The sequence below is a fragment of the Bombina bombina genome, chromosome 6 (genome assembly GCF_027579735.1).
Source record: "Bombina bombina isolate aBomBom1 chromosome 6, aBomBom1.pri, whole genome shotgun sequence".
Taxonomy (NCBI): Eukaryota; Metazoa; Chordata; class Amphibia; order Anura; family Bombinatoridae; genus Bombina; species Bombina bombina.
The window spans coordinates 1,102,801,801-1,102,822,520 of NC_069504.1; the positions used below are offsets into that span (position 1 = coordinate 1,102,801,801).

General features: G+C 39.8%; 1 protein-coding gene across 1 annotated transcript in view; it reads left to right on the plus strand.

The window, feature by feature from the left end:
* The first annotated feature begins 4,232 nt into the window (after positions 1-4,232).
* Positions 4,233-20,720, plus strand: part of LOC128664902 (uncharacterized) — a 182,625-nt gene continuing 166,137 nt past the window's right edge. Inside the window, 2 exon segments of the mRNA XM_053719694.1 lie at positions 4,233-4,401; positions 11,925-12,028. Coding sequence (XP_053575669.1) covers positions 4,328-4,401; positions 11,925-12,028 — 178 coding nt within the window. The 5' untranslated portion in view covers positions 4,233-4,327.

Sequence of the window (20,720 nt, forward strand, 5' to 3'; positions counted from 1 at the left end):
CATGCTTCCGACGGGCCCGGCAAAACTTCCGGTGAAGCGAAGGGGTCAGGAAGTGCAGATCTGTCACCGGGTGGGAGAGGTTCTCGGGGGTCCCTAAGGGGAAAAAGAGGTTAACGGCATCCAAAGAGTTAACGGAATGGGGCTATTGTGCCCACAACAGCCCTTCATTTATTAAATGGGCATTAAATTTTGTTTTTTAATTTGTGTATAGAAAGAATATATTGTGAAGTCACGTGATCATGCAATAGAATGTTCTTCATTGTGTCCCTTTAAAATTGTAATTTCTTAGCAAAGTTTGCATTGTTTTGCAGTCTGGTGCACACATTTTTTTAAAAAAAAGCCTCTTATTAGGGACACATTGATCATGCATTCTGTCTGTAGTATGTTACTCAGTCATTTATTATTAAAGTGCCTTAAAACATGTTGAGATCTGCACATAGCCTAAAAAATTGTTTGCTTAAAAAATTGTTTAAAAATTGCTGTCAAGTATTTTAAAATTATTTTCAAATATTGGCACAATTACTAACATAGCCATGCTGTCTGGAGAAGTCTGCCCCCCTCCCTTATCCTGTCTGGAGAAGTCTGCCCCCCCCCCCCCTCATAGGCATTGTATTTCACAGCAGCTTATTTGCTTCTAAGCATGCTCCAGCAGATGACTGTGAAAGTGAATGTCAATTTTGATGCTAAAGTGCCCGGTTTTTAAAAAATCGATTAAAAACAGGGACTCTTTAATTCATCAAAATTTACATTTCACTCCTGTTGTGAAAAAAAACTTACCTTTTAAACTTGACAGCAGCTCCAGCTTCCTCCGGTCGTTGCAAGCCATTTCTGACGTCAGAAATTATGGATAGGTCATCCTCCAATCACGGTGCCCCTGGTTTTTAATCAAATTTTTAAAAACCCAGCACTTAAGCATCAAAATTGACATTCACTTTAAAGTCTGCATTCTACCAAAGTAAAGGTAGATATAGATACAGTCATAGAAGGTGTGGGGGGAGTTAGAGCTGTACAATTTGGAAACTTAAAAGAAAGGGTTAATGACGAGGCACTGTAGTATAAATAATTTGCTGGTAAAGTAATTAAAGTACATATTATATTTTGTCTCAATCCCAACTTGTATTATGTCCCTTTAATTCCATGTAACACACTGAGCCTGTTTGGGAGCGTACAAAAACTTCAATTTTAAAAGTTGAATTATAGATAATGTTGTAATATAAGTTATACACGTTAAAGTAAATGTAAAAATTCAATTAAAAACAGGGGCACTTTAATTCATCAAAATTTTACATTTCACTCCTGTTGTGAAAATACTTATCTTTTAAACTTGACCCCTGCTCCAGCTTCCTCCGGTCGTCGCAAGCCATTTCTAATGTCAGAAATGATGTATAGGTCATCCTCCAATCACGGCTTTCCCCCTGGGGGAATCAGTGTCTGATTCAATGCCGTGATTGGAGGAAGCCGGATTCATAATTTTAGACCCAGGAAGAGGCTTTGCGACGGGTGGAGGAAGCTGGAGCTGCTGTCAAGATTAAAAGGTAAGTTTTTTTTTTCACAGCCCGAGTGAAATGTAAATTTTTATGCATTAAAGTGCCCCTGTTTTTAATTTAATTTTTAAAAACCGGGCACTTTAGCATCAAAATTTACATTCACTTTAAATGTAATACAAGTTACATTTTATACATTTTACGGGAAATTACATTTTGCGTTTGAATATTTAATCTTGTAATTACAACACTTTTCTGGAGTGTTACAATAAATTAACATATCAGCTGGTTGAATATTAGAACAGATTTTCACTGTGTTTGCTTCAATTGTTTTTTAAGGGTCAAACTCTAGCCATCAATTTTTGTATTTGAAAGCACCAATCAGAACTTGAGTCTGTAGAAGACGACATCACTTGCATAATGTTCATGTAGAAAAGATTGTTTTATCCTGAAATTCATTTTACTTCCTCCAGGGGCACCATTATTGTACATAAGAAAAATAACAAGGGGTTATGAAAGTCTTTCTTGTGACATTAGAGATCATGGCAGATTTAGGTGTAGCAGGAAGTTATTGTGGCTCATGTGCTGTCCTAGGGATAGATGGAGTGTATCGTAGCTTTTTAAAGATAATTTGGCATGTTTAGGTACCAACGTGATGGGACAATACATTTAAAATGTATTTTCCCACTTCTTAAACGGACATGAAAGCAAATTTTTTTCTTTCATGATTTAGAAAGAGCATGTCATTTTAAACAACTTTCTAATTGACTTCTATTATCTAATTTGCTTCATTCTCTTGATATCACTTGCTGAAAAACATATCTAGATATGCTCAGTAGCTGCTGATTGGTTGCTGCACCTTGTGTGATTGGCTCACATATGTGCATTGTTATTTCTTAAACAAAGGATATCTAAAGAATTGAGCAAATGAGATGATAAAAGTAAATTGGAAAGTTGTTTAAAATTGCATGCCCCATCTGAATCATGAAAGTTTAATTTTGACTAGACTGTCCCTTTAACTTATTTATATAATGACCAAAAAAACAACATTAAACTGGTGCTTGTCCCTCTCTGCTCATTGAGAACAATGTCCAAATCTGTAAGAAATATATTGCGCTGATATTACAAGTTGAGCGAAATCCAATCGTGATTTACGCTAGAATCCTTACCAAAATTTCAGAGTGGTAAAGATTCTGTTTTGTGAAATTAAAAAGTTGCACAAAACAAATGAATATTGAGTTTAAAGGGACAGTGAACTCAAATTTATCTATTGTTTTAAATGATAGATAATCCCTTTATTACCATTCCCCAGTTTTGCACAGAAAACATGGTTATATTAATACACTTTTTACCTCTGTGATTACCTTGTTTCTAAGCATCTCCCGATGGCCCCCTGATCACATGACTTTTTCTATTGACCTGCATTTAAGCCAATTAGTGCTGTGTTGTTAGAATCCACGGGCGTCAGCACAATGTTATCTATATGGCTCACATGAACTAGTTACCCCTGATGTGAAAAGCAAACACAAAAGGATGTGATTATGGGGCTGTCTTTAGGGACTTAGAAAAAGACAGAAATTTAGAGGTTTAAAGGTGATAAAGTATGTTAATGTAACCATGTTGGTTGTGCAAAGCTAGGTAATGGGTAGTAAAGGCATTATCTATCTTTTTAAACAATAACAATTTTTGTGTTGACTGTCCCTTTAATGCCCCTTTAATGGTTTGTTGTATATTCAAACTGCGCTACTATTTTTCACTCAGTAGCAACACCATAGCGGTGAGCAGAATGTACAGCTGGGTCTATTGGCACATTGCAAATATAGATAATAAAAGAGGCGGTAAAAAACATTTATAAATGCTATTCCTGTATTAATAATATATGCTTTTACGTAAACACTTGAAATAAAAATAAACAAGATATGAGTGCATAAAGTGTACGCAGACTAGGATACAAGTACGGGTCAGTAAGGGCAGAAGCAAGTCATTTGAATAGAAAAGGAAAACGTGTTGCATGTTAGTAAACGCAGAGGGTGGGATTTAGTTAAAGGGACGTGTAGGTCCAAAAAAAAAAAAGTCAGAAAATGTGATGACAAAAGTAAATTTAAAAGTTTTTAAAACTGAACTTCCATGTCCCTTAATAGCAACTTTTGTTTGTAGGGTGATGAGTTTCTCTAGCGTCTTCCAAGAACACAAAAAAGAAAAGATCTGTAAGTTTTCGAAATCTCATCACTGAGCCAAGTTCTAGTACCCCTCCCCCTGCATATCCATGTGAGGAGAAGCAGCCAGTGTGCCCCTTTGCACCACCCCTCTACACCAGCTGCTATTGCTGTTAATGATAAACTGATCACCACTTGCAGAACAGTGCAGGCTGGGAAAGGAAGTTCTTTCTGACTCCTCAGGCTGAGATACTTATGAGCACGTTAGTGTAACAATCCCAAGAGGTAAGAACAGATCCACAATAAATCTGTAAACAATATTTTAACTGACAATTCCCATTTCTTTTAATGCACAGGTTATTACATGGACAATATAAATGGTAATTACATTATAATTTCTAATCTTAGTTCTTCATATGCTCTGTAAGCAGTGGACATGCCTCATCTGTCATTGCTGAATATATGTTTCAGTAAATTGCCGATCCTTGTATTTCTTTATAGTTTAGTAAAATGTCACACACGCTGAGACTGGTATTTTCTGTCCTGTTGTGAGGAATTAGGGTGTGTGAAACTCAGAATGCATAAACAGATGCACAAGACAAGGAAAGTCTTTCTTGAAAGCTTTACTGTGCGATGATTAAAATGGAACAGTAGGAAGTGCAGATTCAAGATCACAGAAGAGGCCTTATGAAAATCTCTAAAAGTCTTTTAGCAGAACCAAAGTCCATCATACTCTGGTGTTTGATTAGAGTAGTCAAAAGGTGAGAGTAACATGGAGTACCTATTAGGTACAGCTGATCTGAATAAGGAGGACACTGGTATGGTAGACACAGATTTCTCAGCAGACACAGGATACTCAGCGGGTACTGTTGGTGAGACTGTCACGGATACCAGGTAGGTACAGCTTTAGGAACAGGGTGAGCATACACCAGTATCAGGTTATTCTGCTTGACTTTCAGGATCCAGGTGAGTATACGTGGGAACAAAGTAAGTATGTTTGATATCAAAGGCAAATAGAGCATACATAGGTATCAAGATAAGTATGCTTGGTCTCAAGAGCAAGGTGAGCATACACAGGTATCAAGGTAAGTATGCTTGGTCTCAGGAGCAAGGTGAACATACACCGGTAGCAAGGTAAGTATGCTTGGTCCCAGGAGCAAGGTAAGTATGCTTGGTCTCAGGAGCAAGGTGAGAATACACAGGTAGCAAGGTAAGTATGCTTGGTCCCAGGAGCAAGGTGAGCATACACAGGTATCAAGGTGTAAGTATGTTTTTTTCCCAGGAGCAAGGTGAGCATGCACAGGTATAAAGATAAGTGTGCTTAGACTCAGGAGCAAGGTGAACATACACAGGTAAGAGAGCAATAACTCAGCCCAGAGTGATGAGCTGAGTGAGCTTTTATAGGAACTCCCACACCTGAGTTGGAGTTCCTATAATCAGGGAATGATCCTTTAAATCAAGGCAGCACGGGGCCGCAGCTGATACACAGATGCATGCTCTGTGTTTCCCAAGACCGGGTCCTCCTGACCTGATGCAGGTAAGAAACCTTACAGTACCCCCTCCTTTGACGTAACCTCCAGGGATGACTGTGAACAGGATGATCAAAATGGTTCTTCTTAAATTATCTAATACATGCAGGAACATGCACTTCTGATGCTGGCACTCAACTTCTCTCATGAGGACCATATCCCTTCCAATGGATGAGATACTCCAATCATCCTCTGCTATATCTGGCATTAAGGATTTCTTCAATTTCATATTCCTCTGATCCACCCACCATGAGAGGTCCTGGAGTGGGCAATTTGCGAGATGGAAAGGGGTCAGGCACTGCAGGTTTGAGAAGAGAGGCATGAAAAACAGGATGTATGCGATAAGGAGATGGAAACTGGAGATATAATTTTTTCAATGGTGAAAGGTCCAAAGAAACAAGGACCTAATTGTTATGGAAGGAAGAGTAAGTCGAAGGTAAGCAGTGGATAAGTATACTTTGTCTCCAACTTGATACATAGGAGTAGGTTGCCTCTTTTTGTTAGCATAATGTTTGTATTGTTGTTGGGCCTTCAATAATCGCTTTTTATAATAGAGAAAGTATTATGAGCCTCTTGTAAGCATTGATCAGCAGCTGGAACTGAGCTTTGGAGAGGGGATCCAGGTACATTGGTTGGATGGTACCCATAGGTACACAGGACGGGAGACATGGATGTAAACCAATTAACTTGATTATTATAGGCAAATTCAGTCAAAGCAAGGTATTGAGCCCAGTCATCTTGTAATTTAGTGGTATAACATCTTAGGTATTGTTTGAGATTTGTGCGTTTAGTTTGGCCATCTGTTTGGGAGGTGAAAGGCAGTTGATGGAACCCAGTTAATGTGTAGTCTCTTGCAAAAGGCTGTCCAGAATTTAGAGGTGAATTGGGGGCCCATCTATAAAGTTCATGGCAATTTCAGCCCAGGGTCTGTTTGGTACAGGAAGTGGTTATAAGAGACCTGAAGAAGATTGTTGTGAGTCCTTGTTAACTATACACACAGGACAGGACTGTAAATAAGATTTTGCCCCCAATTATGCTAATTTGCTAATGAATTTATTTGAAGAGAAATTTGTTTTTGCCAATTTGGACTTCATTTGGTGTGTCGCCTGCTGGTGGCGCTACATTGATGATGTCTTTGGCATTTGATTGGGCGACGTTGGAACCCTGGTTTCTTTTGTCAATGATCTGAACAGTTCCACTACCCATTTAAAATTCACACTCATTTATAGTGAAGAGGAGCTGGTGTTTTTAGACACTAAAATGATTAAGGTTGGTGATTCCCTTAAGGTTGACCTGTTTAGGAAACCAACTGACCGCAATAGCATACTACATTTCGATAGTGCCCATCCATTAGCTCTCCTAAAAGCATTACCTAGAAGTTAACTATTAAGAGTTTGACGTATTGTAACTGATGAAAATTTATTTGATCTCAGATTGAGGGAAATGAGGGATCGCTTCATTGAGAGAGGCTACCCTCTGACTCTAATTGAAAAAGAAATGGATGTTATATTGCGTATTTCCAGAGAGAGCCTTTTAAGCTCCAAAAAAGAAAAGAAGTCTAAGAGTCAGCGGATGGTCTTTGTCTCTGAGTTTAACTCCCAAAGCCACTTAAATCAAAACATTATTAGAAAACATTGGGGCATTTTGTAAAAATGTTACCCTAACATACTTCAGTTTGTTGATATGCCTATGCCAGCATTTAGAAGACGGGTTAAGATCCATCAAAAATTAATTAAATCTGACATTGGGGGTGTAAATACTCTTGATAAGCAAAGATATCTAACTAATAAAAATAACGAATGCTTTCCCTGCCTTGGTTGTTCCTGTTGTGGAAATATGACCAAAGGGTCATCTTTTTTCCATCCTAAATCTGGTAAAAAGTATACAATCAAGGGTTTTCATACCTGCAATAACCAATATGTGATATACCTTGTTAAATGCCCTTGTGGGCGTGGCTATGTGGGGAGACCACTAGATCGATCAGAGATAGAATCATTGAATACAAGAGTTCAGTTAGGAATAATAATTTACTTGCCCCTGTCTCCTGTCATTTTTCCAAAATGGGACATGCTGTTAATCAGATACGTTTCCAGATTATTGAATTTGTTCCTAGACCAAGGAGGGGACAGACATTTATTATTAAAGCAAAGGGAATGTTTTTGGATTTTTGAACTAGGCACTATGGAACCGGATGGTATGAATAGGGATTGGGATCTTTCTGTGTTTCTATAAATATGGAGATATAGAAGAATTTCATCTTTATAATGATTCAAGAGTGTAGGTGCTTGTTTGTGATTATTTCTAATAAAGTTTTCTACTGTATTCCTTTTAAGTTTATGGATATAAAAATTAAGTAATTTTTATATATGCTTCTGTTTTTTGGTTAAGGTCTTATAACACTGTTTTTAAGATTGTTTAATGTTGAATTCATGAAATGGTTAACTTTGTAAATACTCTTTACTGCCCTCTTGTGGCGGTAGGGTATATAAGGATACTTTGTATCAGTGTTTTTTATTGCATGATTAAGGGAGGTTTGCTCCCGAAACATTGCTCTCTGTGTGCTTAATAAATATTTGAATACCACATTTGCTGCCATCCTTCTTTGGACTTTTCATGACCTGGTTGGCGGGCAGTGGTCTGTTGTGCTGGACTGTCTCTAGTTATTTGGATGTCTTTTTGCATGCCAGGCCACCAGAACTGTCAACTAATTAACTCTTGAGTCTTATGTATACCACCATATCCTCCCAGAGCGGTGTCATAATAATAATGTAGAACCTCAGGAACAACAGAGGATGGTACTACCACCTTGCATCTAGATTTTGAATAGTTTTTGAAAAACTGGGGGTATCTTCAGATTTTGGAGTCTGTTGACGAATAGCGTCCTATAAAGAAGCTTTATTCAATAAAAAGTTTTCTGGTTGTAGGATAGTAGTTTGCTCAGATTCTGTCTTCTCAGTTTCTCCAATACGGGACAAGACATCTGCTTTACCATTCTTGCCTCAATATGTGATAAGAAAATGAAAACGACTGAAGAAGAGTGGCCTACAGGTTTTTCTGGCTTTGAGTCTGCGAACTGAATGTAAATATTCTAGATTTCTATGGTCTGTGAACACATCATGAAAATCCTGATAAATTTCTGGTATTTGAACAGGAGGTTTTACTGGTGTCTCAGGTTGGAGGGTAGCTGATGGCAAAAATAGGATTTAAAGTGTACAGTTCTGGTTTCCCAGATTATGTCTTTGCCACCAGGGAAGGGCAAGCACCAAAGGAAACACTGGTGAAGTTACTAAGTCAAAGATCATATTCTCCTGATGTCTGGGTCCAATTGTGATTGATAAGGAAATGGTTTCTCTTATGATTGGGACAGTTTTCAATGGTGACCCATCAGTGAGCTGTTTGTGATTTGGCTTTTCTTTAGCGACACAGGGTATCTGCAGTTTTTGGGCTAATTAAGTGTCCAGAAAACATCCACTGGCCCCTGAATCAATAATAGCAGGTAACTTAGTAACTTAGCTTCAGGAATCAACTTCTCACTCTCCCTGTAAGTTTTCCTGAAGCTAACCTTTTGGATCCTGACTATGAATCTTTCACAACTGATGAGGACATAGAAGAGGAAAACTTACAGGGAGAGTGTGAAGTTAATCCTGAGGCTAACCTTTTGGATCCTGACTATGAATCTTTCACAACTGATGAGGACATGGAAGAGGAAAACTTACAGGGAGAGTGTGAAGTTAATCCTGAGGCTAACCTTTTGGATCCTGACTATGAAGCTTATTCCACTGATGAGGGCAAAGGAAAGGAAATGCCAGCTTCTGTTAAACACAGTAAATACAATGTGCTGAATACAAGCTGCAAGCAGCAGCAAAGTCAATGCTGGAGACAGGAGACACAAATAGGCACAGCAGGCAATAAGGTACTTCAGTTGGGAAATTGCAACAAGGTAATTCAAAGCAGTAGTACTAACTGTGCCAATTTCAGGACAGTCCAAGGTTCAAAGGCAGGCAGCAAGTATCCAAACATAGGTAATGTCACCAGCAGGAAATCCAGCAACAATCAGGTAGCAGGAACATGATAGACTTCAATGCCAAAGCAAGGAGAAAAGGCATAGGTTACTCAATATGTAGCCAGACAGCACTTCCCTGATTGGGTAGCATCCAGAGAAGGTGCACCTGAGATACACACTGCTAATTATATTCCTGCATAAACCCCTGCAATTAAACATCCTCCAGTGGCACAGACAGAGCAAATTGGACTCTGAACCTGGAGTCCTAGGCAAGGTCCAGCAAGGGAGTCACCAGCGACGTTCCCGCTGTGTGGTTTGCAATTTAGTATGAACAGAAGTTATGGGATCCTTACACCTGTACTTTTTTTGTTTAAATGGAAAAATTAAAGAGATAACCGCCCAGTGTTGTATTTTAATCCCAGATAAATACCCCAGGAGCAGATCTGGGAACTAAGAAACTGATAGGCGCATGTAAAATATGTATATTATTGAGTGAGATGAATATACAGTGCACAAGTTAATAAATGTAATACAGAATTTTGCGGCACTATACAAAAATAATAATAATATATTGGAAATTAATAACATTTTGCTGAGCTGTATAAGGTTCCTAATTGTCCTACATAAAAATACTGAGCTGTGAGTGATATGGGGGACACAGTGGCTGGGGGCTGTGATTGGACCTCAGAACAAACCCCTGTTCCTGTCACATGCCCACATCAGACCTCAGGTCAGACCCCTGTCCTTACAATCCCTCTATCAACCACATGCCATCAGACCTCAGGTCAGAGTCCTGTGCTTACAATCCTTCTATTAACCACATGCCCAGATCAGACCCCTGTCCTTACAATCCCTCTGTTACCCACATGCCTATATCAGACCTCAGGTCAGACCCCTGACCCTGCAATCTCATTATCTGCCACATGCCCATATCAGACCTCAGGCCAGACCTCTGTCCTTACAATCCTTCTATCAACCACATGCCCATATCAGACCTCAGGATAGACCCCTGAACCTGTAATCTCTCTGTCCGCCACATGCCCGTCAGCCACTTGCCAACATCAGACCTCCGGTCAGATCCATGTCCCTGAATCCCCTCTGTCAGCCACATGCCCATATAAGACCTCAGGTCAGACCCTGCCCTGGCATTCCCTCTGTCAGCCACATGTACATATTAGACCTCAGGTTAGACCCATGTCCTTCATTCCCTCTGTCATCCACATGCCCATATCAGACCTCTGGTCAGACCCCTGTCCCTGCAATCTCTCTGTCACATGTCCACATCAGACCTTAGGTCAGACTTATGGCCCTGCATCCCCTCTCTCAGCCACATGCCCACATCTGACCTCAGGTCAAAACCATGGCCCTGCAATTCCTCTATCAGCCACATGCCCACATCAGACTTCAGGTCAGACCCCTGGCCCGGAAATCTATCAGCCACATGCCCACATCTGACTTCAGGTCAGACTCATAGCCCTGCATTCCCTCTATTAGCCAAATGTTCATATTAGACCTCAGATCAGACCCTGTCCAAGCATTCCGTCTGTCAGCCACATGCTTACATCAGACCTCAGGTCAGACCCCTGGCCCTGCAATGTATTTGCCACATGTCCACATCAGACCTCAGGTCAGAACCATGACCCTGCAATTCCTGTATTAGCCACATGCCCACATCAGACCTTGTCCCAGCATCCCCTCTTTATTATATATGTACTATTTAATATTGTCACTATTCATTCCTGTGTTTCACCCACTTCCTATTTTTTCCAATCATCTCTTAGTTTAACATAACATTAGTATTACCTTGCTTGGCCGAGAACCCGTTTGTCTCATTTACTCTGCTCTTGTCATCAGCTGCTTTTATGTTGGTGGCTTTAGATAGATCCTATTGAAAGGTAATAAAGGATACAGTGAAGCAACTTTATAATTTACTCCTATTATCAATTTTTCTTCATTTTCTTGGTATCTTTATTTGAAAAGCAAAAATGTACGTTTAGAAGCCGGCCCATTTTTGGTTCACAACCTGGGTTGACCTTGCTGATTGGACAGCACCAATAAACAAGTGCTGTCCAGGGTCTGAACCAAAAATTGGCTGGCTTCTTATCTTAGATGCTGTCTTTTTCAAATAAAGATAGCAAGAGAACAAAGAAAAAATTATAATAGGAGTAAATTAGAAAGTTGCTTAAAATTGCATGCTCTATCTGAATCATGAAAAAAAATTTTTTTGTTTAGTGTCCCTTTAAAGGGACAGTCTACACCTTGGTCATCTTAAAGTCTTACCTTAGATTAAGCTGCAAATAGCCTCCTGCATCTTTTCTGTATTATGCAGCAGGAATGGTAAAAAAGTTATTTTAAAATGAATATTGTTTCTGGACACTTTGAAATGGCTACCAAGCTCAGCCCACTGATGACATCATGATCTGGGCTGTATATGGCATCCAATCACAAAAGGCTCACTAGTTAGATTTAACAGACTGTCAATGCTATTCAGCAGAGTGTCTAGATACAACCCAGATCGTGATGTCAGAAGTGTGTGGAGCTTGGCAGCCAATTCAAACTGGCCAGAAACAATATTCATTTTAAAATAACTTTTTTACTGTTACTACTGCATGATATAGAAAGAATGTAGGGGGTTATTTGCAGCTTAATCTAAGGTAAGACTTTAAGATGGCTAAAGTGTAGACTGTGCCTTTATTATTATGCAAACTAGAGTAAGGTATTTGCTAATGTTCTCTGTGTCCCTTATTAATAGAAGCATTGTCATGCTGGTATCTGCCCTAAGAAGATGTTCTCCTGGTGCGAGAAAAGCAGCAGTACAAGGTGGAGATGCTGTTCTCAGACAAAGATGGCTGCACAGTAAGTAGGGCGAGATGGTAACAATAATAATACAATATATATAACATTCCTTTGTCATCAATGGTCTAATCTACCTTCCTGTTAAACCCAACCATCTATATAGTATTATCCACAAAACTGACATGTTAAATTGTATTCTCATCTAACTCAGCATAATTATCTAACTTTTTATGACTTTGGTATCGATCTCAATCCTTGTAGACAAACATATCTAATTATTAACAGAAAATCACCATAAAATCTATGGCGATTTTTGTAGATAAATCACTTGCTAAGTTTTTTTTTAAAGGATTGTGATCTAGCTCTTTATTGTGATCTAGCCCTTCATTGTGATCTAGCCCTTTATTGTGATTTAGATAAATAACTTGCTAAGTTTTTTTTTTTTTTTAAAGGATTGTGATCTAGCTCTTTATTGTGATCTAGCCCTTCATTGTGATCTAGCCCTTTATTGTGATTTAGCCCTTAATTGTTATCTAGCCCTTTATTGTGATCTAGCCCTTTATCATAAATCTATTCAGAGTGCTGTGGGTAAAACCTAAATTAACATCATAAATCTAAATCTACTCACTTCATCAAACATATTCACATCTTCTATATATTTGATTTAAAAAAATGCTTCTATTTAAACATTTCAGTAACAAATACATTTCGGAAACATATATACAATGCACTGTAATTCCCACATCTTCACTATCTATTTTTGCCTCCGCCTGAGGGTTCAAGGGGGGCGAAGCTCCCCTTGTAAATCTTATTCCCTAAGGTTCACTTGGGGTGGATGCCAGAGGATTGGCGGGGCACCTTCTTTTTCCTTGAACCCCCCCCCCAGAAAAAAAACATAGTGTAGATGGGGAATTACAGTACTCCGGGCTTTACCCAGAGCTGCTTGGGTAATCCTAGGATAACCCGGATTTTGGACATATATATATATATATATATATATATATACACACACACAAATTGTTTCCTATATTATTATTTAAAATGGTCACAGAAGTCATGAACCACATAGAACAATTACAAAAATAGAGTTTATATACATGGGTCTCCTATGCTTCCTCATTTAATAATATATCTTCTACTCTGTTTTATTCAATTCTTCAAATATCCACTCTTCTTTAAAGTCATGGTAAACTCTCCCCTTTATAAAAACAGATCCGGCCTGCTAGTGATAATTTAGATGGAGTTTAATTCATCAGATGTAATGAAGTTGCACTATATCTTTCTTTTTAATATAGATATGAAATTCAAATTCCATGCGCTCCACCGCCCACTTCAACGTAAATTTTCTTTCCTATGACATGGAGAGTCCACAATGTCATTCCAGTTACCAGTGGGATATTCAACTCCTGGCCAGCAGGAGGAGGCAAAGAGCACCCCAGCAAAGCTGTTAAGCGTAACTACCTTACCCATAAACCCCAGGCATTCTCTTTGCCTCTGTCAATGGACGATGTGTGAGGTTGGTGTCTGAATATATTAATCCTTTTATGGGTACTTTTCCCTGCAAGCAAGGATTGGGGTCTAGCTGTGTCCACGTCAATCTCTTTAGTAAGAGTAGTGGTGGATTTTAGCAGTTAAAAGGCGTCGAGGTAGTCTTTGCTTTACTTTTAACACTTTGCTACCCCTTTACTCAAAGCCAGAGTTAGTTACTCTGTTCTTTATTTCCTACTAGTCCATGACAGGGAGTAGTACCTGCCACACCTAAGGAACAGCATCTGTCCTGCAATATCTAAGGTAAGTGCTTTTGCCTTCTAGGTACTGAAGGACTCCAGCACTTTAGCGTTTAATCCTCTTATGGATCCATTTTTCGGGACAAGTTTTCCTTTTTCAGTTAAGGATATGTTTACTGGACAGATAGTTTATACAAAGTGCTTAACATTTGATGACTCTTAAAGTGAATGTAAATTTTGATGCTAAAGTGCCCGGTTCTTAAAAATGTGATTAAAAACAGGGGCACTTTAATTAATCAAAATTTACATTTCACTCGTGTTGTGAAAAAATACTTACCTTAAACTTGACAGCCGCTCCAGCTTCCCCCGGTCGTCGCAAGCCATTTCTGATGTCAGAAATGATGGGTCGGACAGCGTGTCTGATTCAACGATGTGATTGGAGGAAGCCGGATTCTTCATTTTAGACCCAGGAAGAGGCTTTGCGATGGGTGGAGGAAGCTGGAGCGTCTGTCAAAATTGAAAGGTAAGTATTTTTTCACAACACGAGTGAAATGTAAATTTTGATGAATTTAAGTGCCCCTGTTTTTAATCACATTTTTAAAAAGAGGGCACTTTATCATCAAAATACATTCACTTTAAGGTTAACAGTAAGAGACTTTCACTTGGCTGAGGGATTATAGCTTTATTATGACTGCTGGACAGCATGGAAGCAGTACTATGCATGGGGTTTCTGAAAGTTTGCCTAGCGGTTTTACTTTTAAGCAATTCTTTTATCATTGGCATGATATCTGAAACAATTTGGGACAGATTTTAGAGAGTTTTCTTAGTGGTCTTAATTTTAAGCCGTTTTTCTCTCTATTTCACACGCTTTGAGTGGCGTAGTTTTATTTCTTTAACGCTCACGTGACGCCCGCACTTCTGCTATATCGGAATGGAGCTCAGTGAGTCTGTCGTGCGTGGAAGTTGCCTTGCATCAAGAATCTGTGGATCCTTCTCTTCAGCTAACGGATCGTTTGTTTCATTGAGAGAAGAGCTGTTTGTATCGTTAGTAGAGTCTGCCTTCCTTTTACTAGTGTGGTGTTTTCTCCTGTACGGTAGGAGCCTCAGGCTATCTGAGGTGGTTTATGTGATATAAAAAATTTCTAACCCTTATTTTTATTAAGTTGAAATTATTTTATTGTTCAATAAACTATTTTACTTTTTGGGATCTGCTTTCTGTGGCTGTGACTACGGTGATGGATTTAGAATTAGATCAGTCCATTTCTATGGACAAATGCTTATTATGTTTAGAGGCTAAAATTATCCTGCCAATGCAATTTTGTTCCTCATGCTTATCAAAAACTCTAAAATTTAAAGACAAGCTACTCCCTTCTGAGCCAAGTGTCTCTCAGGATAATGCTGTGTGTGATATGCCTCAGCTTTCTTCTCAAACGTCTCAAGCACTAATTGTTTCTAATACTATACCTTCTGTGTCCACTAAACCCCCTGGTGGTGTTTATTTACCTGGGGATTTTGCCGCTCAGATTACCTCTGCAGTAACAGAGGCTTTGTCAGCTTTCCCTTCTTCGAGTAAGCATAAGAGAAAATTTAAACATTTTTCCGCTAGTAAGACTTCTGACCCCTCTAAATCTGTGCTGGTCAACCTTTCTCAATTGTCAGTAGCTTCTGAAGGTGCAATTTCAGACTCTGACCCCTTGGCGGTGAAATCTTCAGAATCTGAAAAGGTTAATTTTAGATTTAAGCTTGAACATCTTTGGTTACTTCTGAAGGAGGTTCTAGCTACTTTGGACAACTCTGAACCTTTGATTGCTACCAACCCTAAGACGTCCTCTAATCTAGATAGAGTTTATGATTCTCCTTCTTCTGATAAGGTTTTTCCTGTTCCTATGAACATTTCTGAAGTTATAGCACAGGAATGGGATAAGCCAGGAGTCCCTTTTTCCCCTTCCCCTGTTTTTAAAAAGATGATGTTTCCTGTTGCTCACTCTATTCGAGACTCATGGCGCACCATTTCTAAGGTAGAAGGTGCTATTTCTACTCTAGCTAAGAGAACTACCATTCTACCATTCATTCATATATAGAGGATAGTTGTTCTTTTAAGGATCCTATGGATAAAAAACTGGTGACTTATTTAAAAAAGATGTATGTCCATCAGGGTTTACAGTGGCAACCAGAAGCAAGTATTGTCATGGTTGCAGTAGCAGCATCTTATTGGTGTGATGCCCTGTCTGATCTGATTTCTGAAAAGATTACAGTAGAGGAGATCCAAGACAGGATCAAGGCTCTTAAACTGGCCAATACCTTTATTTGTGATGCCAACATGCAGGTAATTAGACTGGGAGCTAACTGTTTTAGCTCGCTGAGCTCTGTGGTTAAAATCTTGGTCAGCTGATCTTTCTTCAAAGGCCAAGCTTTTGGCTTTGCCCTATAAGGGTAAGACTTTGTTTGGTCCTGGTCTGGCAGAGATCATTTCAGAGATTACTGGTGGAAAGGAATCTTTCCTACCTTAGTAAAAGAAGAAGACCTAAGGGTCATCAGACTTCTAATTTTCGTTCCTTTCGGAATTTTAAAGAACAGAATTCCTCCTCTTCTTCCAAACCAGACCAATGAAGGTCTTCTTGGAAATCCAGCCAGCCCTGGAATAAGGGAAAACAAAACAATAAGCCTTTCGCTGACTCTAAATCAGCATGAAGAGTCTGCCCCCGATCCATTTTTGGATCAGGTGGGGGGCAGACTTTCTCTTTTCCAACAGGCTTGGATACGCGATGTCCCAGATCCATGGGCTGTGGACATAGTATCCCAGGGTTACAAGATAGGCTTCAAGTCTTGCCCTCCAAGGGGCAGATTTTTCCTATCAAGACTATCCTCAAACCAGGTAAAGAGGGAGGCCTTCTTAAATTGTGTAAAGGACCTGGGAGTTATCGTACCAGTTCCTCTAGAGGAAAAATGTCTACGATTCTATTCAAACCTATTTGTGGTTCCCAAAAAGGAGGGAACTTTTCGACCAATCCTAGATCTCAAGTGCCTTAACAAATTCCTCAGGGTTCCGTAAGATGGAAACTATTCGTTCTATTCTTCCTTTGGTTCAGGAAGGTCAGTTCATGACGACCATAGACCTGAAGGACGCATACTTCAACGTTCCCATTAACAGGGATCACTACCAGTTCCAGAGGTTTGCTTTTCTGGACAAGCATTTCCAGTTTATTGCTCTTCTGATTGGTCTTGCCACAGCTCCCAGAGTATTTACAAAGGTTCTGGGAACTCTTTTGGCAGTGATCAGATCCCAGGGAATTTTGGTGGCTCCTTATCTAGATGACATCTTGGTTCAGGCGTCATATTTGCAACTAGCAAAAGCTCATACAGAGATGTTGTTGTCTTTTCTTCGTTCTCACGGATGGAAAGGGAATCTGGGAAAGAGTTCTTTAGTCCCATCTACAAGAGTGATTTTCCTAGGGACAATCATAGATTCTCTGTCCATGAAAATTTTCTTGATGGACGTCAGAAAATCCAAGCTTCTGACTTCTTGCCTTTCCCTCCAGTCTGCCTTTCATCCATCAGTGGCTCAATCTATGGAGGTGATTGGTCTGCGACCGCTGCAACTCTGTATGCTCTGTCAATGGAACGGAGACCATTCGGATTTATCTCAGAGGATAATTCTGGACCCTCTAACAAGAGACTCTCTCTTGTGGTGGATGTCACAGGAACATCTGTCTTGGGGCTCTTGCTTTCTGAGACCTTCCTGGGAGATTGTTGGGGTCCTCTGAAGGCTCAGGGCCTGTGGTGTTGCAAAGAGTCCTCTCTTCCTATAAACATCTTGGAGTTGAGAGCCCTATTAGCGTGTCCTCAACTGTCTTTAGTCCAGTTTACCAGATTCCAGTCGGAAAACATCACCTCAGTAGTTTACATCAACCACCAGGGAGGGACTCTGAGTTCCTTAGCTATGATGGAGGTGACTCGCATTCTGCAGTGGGCAGAAGCCCACGATTGTCTTCTATCTGCCATCTGCATTCCAGGAGTGGACAACTGGGAGGCAGATTTTCTGATCAGACAGACCTTTCATCCCTGGGAGTGGGCTCTCGATCCGGAAGTGTTTTCTCACATAACCCTCAGGTTGGGGGTTCGAGAGTTGGAACTTATGGCGTCCTGCCAAAACAACAAGGTTCCAATGTATGGTTCAAGGTCAAGAGATCCTCAGGCCGTTCTGATAGATGCTCTTGCGGTTCCTTGGAGGTTTTCTCTGGCATATATGTTTGCTCTCCTTCCACGAGTCATTGCTCGTATCAAACAGGAGAGAGCATCGGTGATCCTAAAAGCTCCTGCATGGCCTCGCAGGATCTGGTTCGCGGATCTGGTAAGGATGTCATCTCTACGTCCTTAGAGGTTACCTCAGAGGAAGGACCTTCTAATTCAAGGTCCTTTCCTCCATCCAAACCTAGATTCTCTGAAGCTGACTACTTGGATATTTAGTTAGTTCTGTCTAGACATGGGTTTTCTGAAGCAGTCATTGAAACTATGATTCAGCCTCAAAAACCTGTTACTCGCAAGATTTACCATAAGATATGGCGTAAATATCTTTATTGGTGTGAATCTAAGGGGTTCTCCTGGAGCCGGGTGAGGATTCCCCGGATTTTGTCTTTTCTTCAGGATGGCCTGGAGAAGGGTTTATTGGTCAGTACTCTAAAGGGTCAGATTTCTGCATTATCTATCCTTTTGCACAAATGTCTGGTAGACTTTCCAGATGTTCAAGCCTTTGTTCAGGCCCTGGTTAGCCTTAATTTATTTCTTAAGGTTTTGCAGCAGGCTCTGTTTGAGCCTATGCATGTTGTTGATATAAAATTGTTATCTTGGAAGGTTTTGTTTCTTGTTGCTATTTCTTCTGCTCGCAGAGTGTCTGAGCTTTCAGCTCTGCAGTGTAATTCCTCGTACCTTATTTTTCATGCTGATAAGGTGGTCCTTCGTACTAAATTGAGTTTTCTCCCTAAGATGGTGTTGGATCGAAACATTAATCAGGAAATTGTTGTTGCTTCTTTTTGTCCTAATCCTTCTTCTCATAAGGAATGTCTTTTGCATAACTTGGATGTTGTGCGTGCTCTAAAATTTTACTTACAAGCTACTAAAGATTTCCGGCAATCTTCTGCGCTGTTTGTTGTTTTCTCTGGAAAGCGTAAGGGTCAGAAGGACGCTTCTACTTCTCTGTCTCTCTGGTTGAGAAGTTTGATTCATTTGGCTTATGAGACTGCTGGACAGCAGCCTCCTGAGAGAATTACGGCTCACTCCACTAGGGCTGTCTCCTCTTCTTGGGCTTTCAAAAATGAAGCTTCTGTGGAACAGATTTGCAAGGCGGTAACATGGTCCTCTTTGCATACTTTTTCCAAATTCTGCTAATTTGATACTTTTGCCTCGGCCGAGGCTTATTTTGGGAGAAAGGTTCTTCAAGTGGTGGTGCCTTTTGTTTAGGTAATCCGGCTTTTTTCTCCCTCCCTGTTCATTCCGTGTCCTCTAGCTTGGGTATTGGTTCCCACTAGTAATTGGAATGACGTTGTGGACTCTCTATGTCATAGGAAAGAAAACAAAATTTATGCTTACTTGATAAATTTCTTTCTTTCCTGACATGGAGAGTCCGCCCTCTTTTTAAAAGAAATATAATTCAGCAGTTTTTTTTGAGTAAACCTCAGGCACCTTTTTCACCCTTGTGTTTCTTCTTTTTCCATTTCCTTCGGCTGAATGACTGGGGGTTATGGGTAAGGGAAGTTACACTTAACAACTTCTCTTTGCCTCCTCCTGCTGGCCAGGAGTTGAATATCCCACTAGTAATTGGAATGACGTTTTGGACTCTCCATGTCCGGAAAGAAAGACATGTATCAGGTAAGCATAACGGTTTGAATTATTGTCCAATCAGCTCTCTAGCGACAACAGGCGCCCAAAGTGGAGAGCACAGATTGGAGAACAATTGAAACCTTTAGCTTACAGAAAAATTGACTTTTGAAGTGGGCAGTGGAGCACGGGGAATTTGAATTTCATATCTTTATTAAAAAGTAAGTAATAGTGCAACTTCATCACAACTGATGATTTAAACTCCATATAAAATATTGCTAACATTTCGGATCTGTTTTAATAAAGGGGAGAGTTTACCATCAATTTAAGTTTGCAATTAGCAATATATTAAGATTCTTCAAATGACGTAATCAATTGTTTTTGAATGTTATTGTTAAAAGTTTTTTTATATATATATCTTTATTTCAATTTTATCCAATAGACAACATATACAAATATATTCCTAAAGTCATCATTATACAAATATATTTGTTGAAAATCATAATAATATTTCTATTAATTTTAACAAATTTCAAATCCAAGAATACATAAGCAACAAATAATATTTAAATATCAAATTAAACATTCCAATTGAATATTAATTAACCTTATATTGCAGTTGTATATTATAGGGAGATATTGTGGTGGATGGAATAGAAAACATATAAGAGGTTTCACAGGACAAGTTCCACTCAGAACAGGCCTCACCATGGTCAACCAAAGAAGTTGAGTGCACGTGCTCAGGGTCACATCCAGAGGTTGTCTTTGGGAAATAAACGTATGTTTGCTGCCAGCATTGCTGCGGAGGTTGAATGGGCGGGTGGTCAGCCTGTCAGTGCTCAGACCATACCCAGCACACTTCATCAAATTGGTCTTCATGGCTGTCGTCCCAGTAGGAAGCCTCTTCTAAAGATAATGCACAAGAAAGCCCGCAAACAGTTTGCTGAAGACAAGCAGACTAAGGACATGGATTACTGGAACCATGCCCTGTGGTCCAATGAGACCAAGATAAACTTATTTTGGTTCAGATGGTGTCAAGCGTGTGTGGTGGCAACCAGGTGAGGTGTACAAAGACAAGTGTGTCTTGCCAACAGTCAAGCATGGTGGTGGGAGTATCATGATCTGGGCCTGCATGAGTGCTGCCGGCACTGGGGAGCTACAGTTCATTGAGGGAACCATGAATGCCAACATGTACTTTGACATACTGAAGC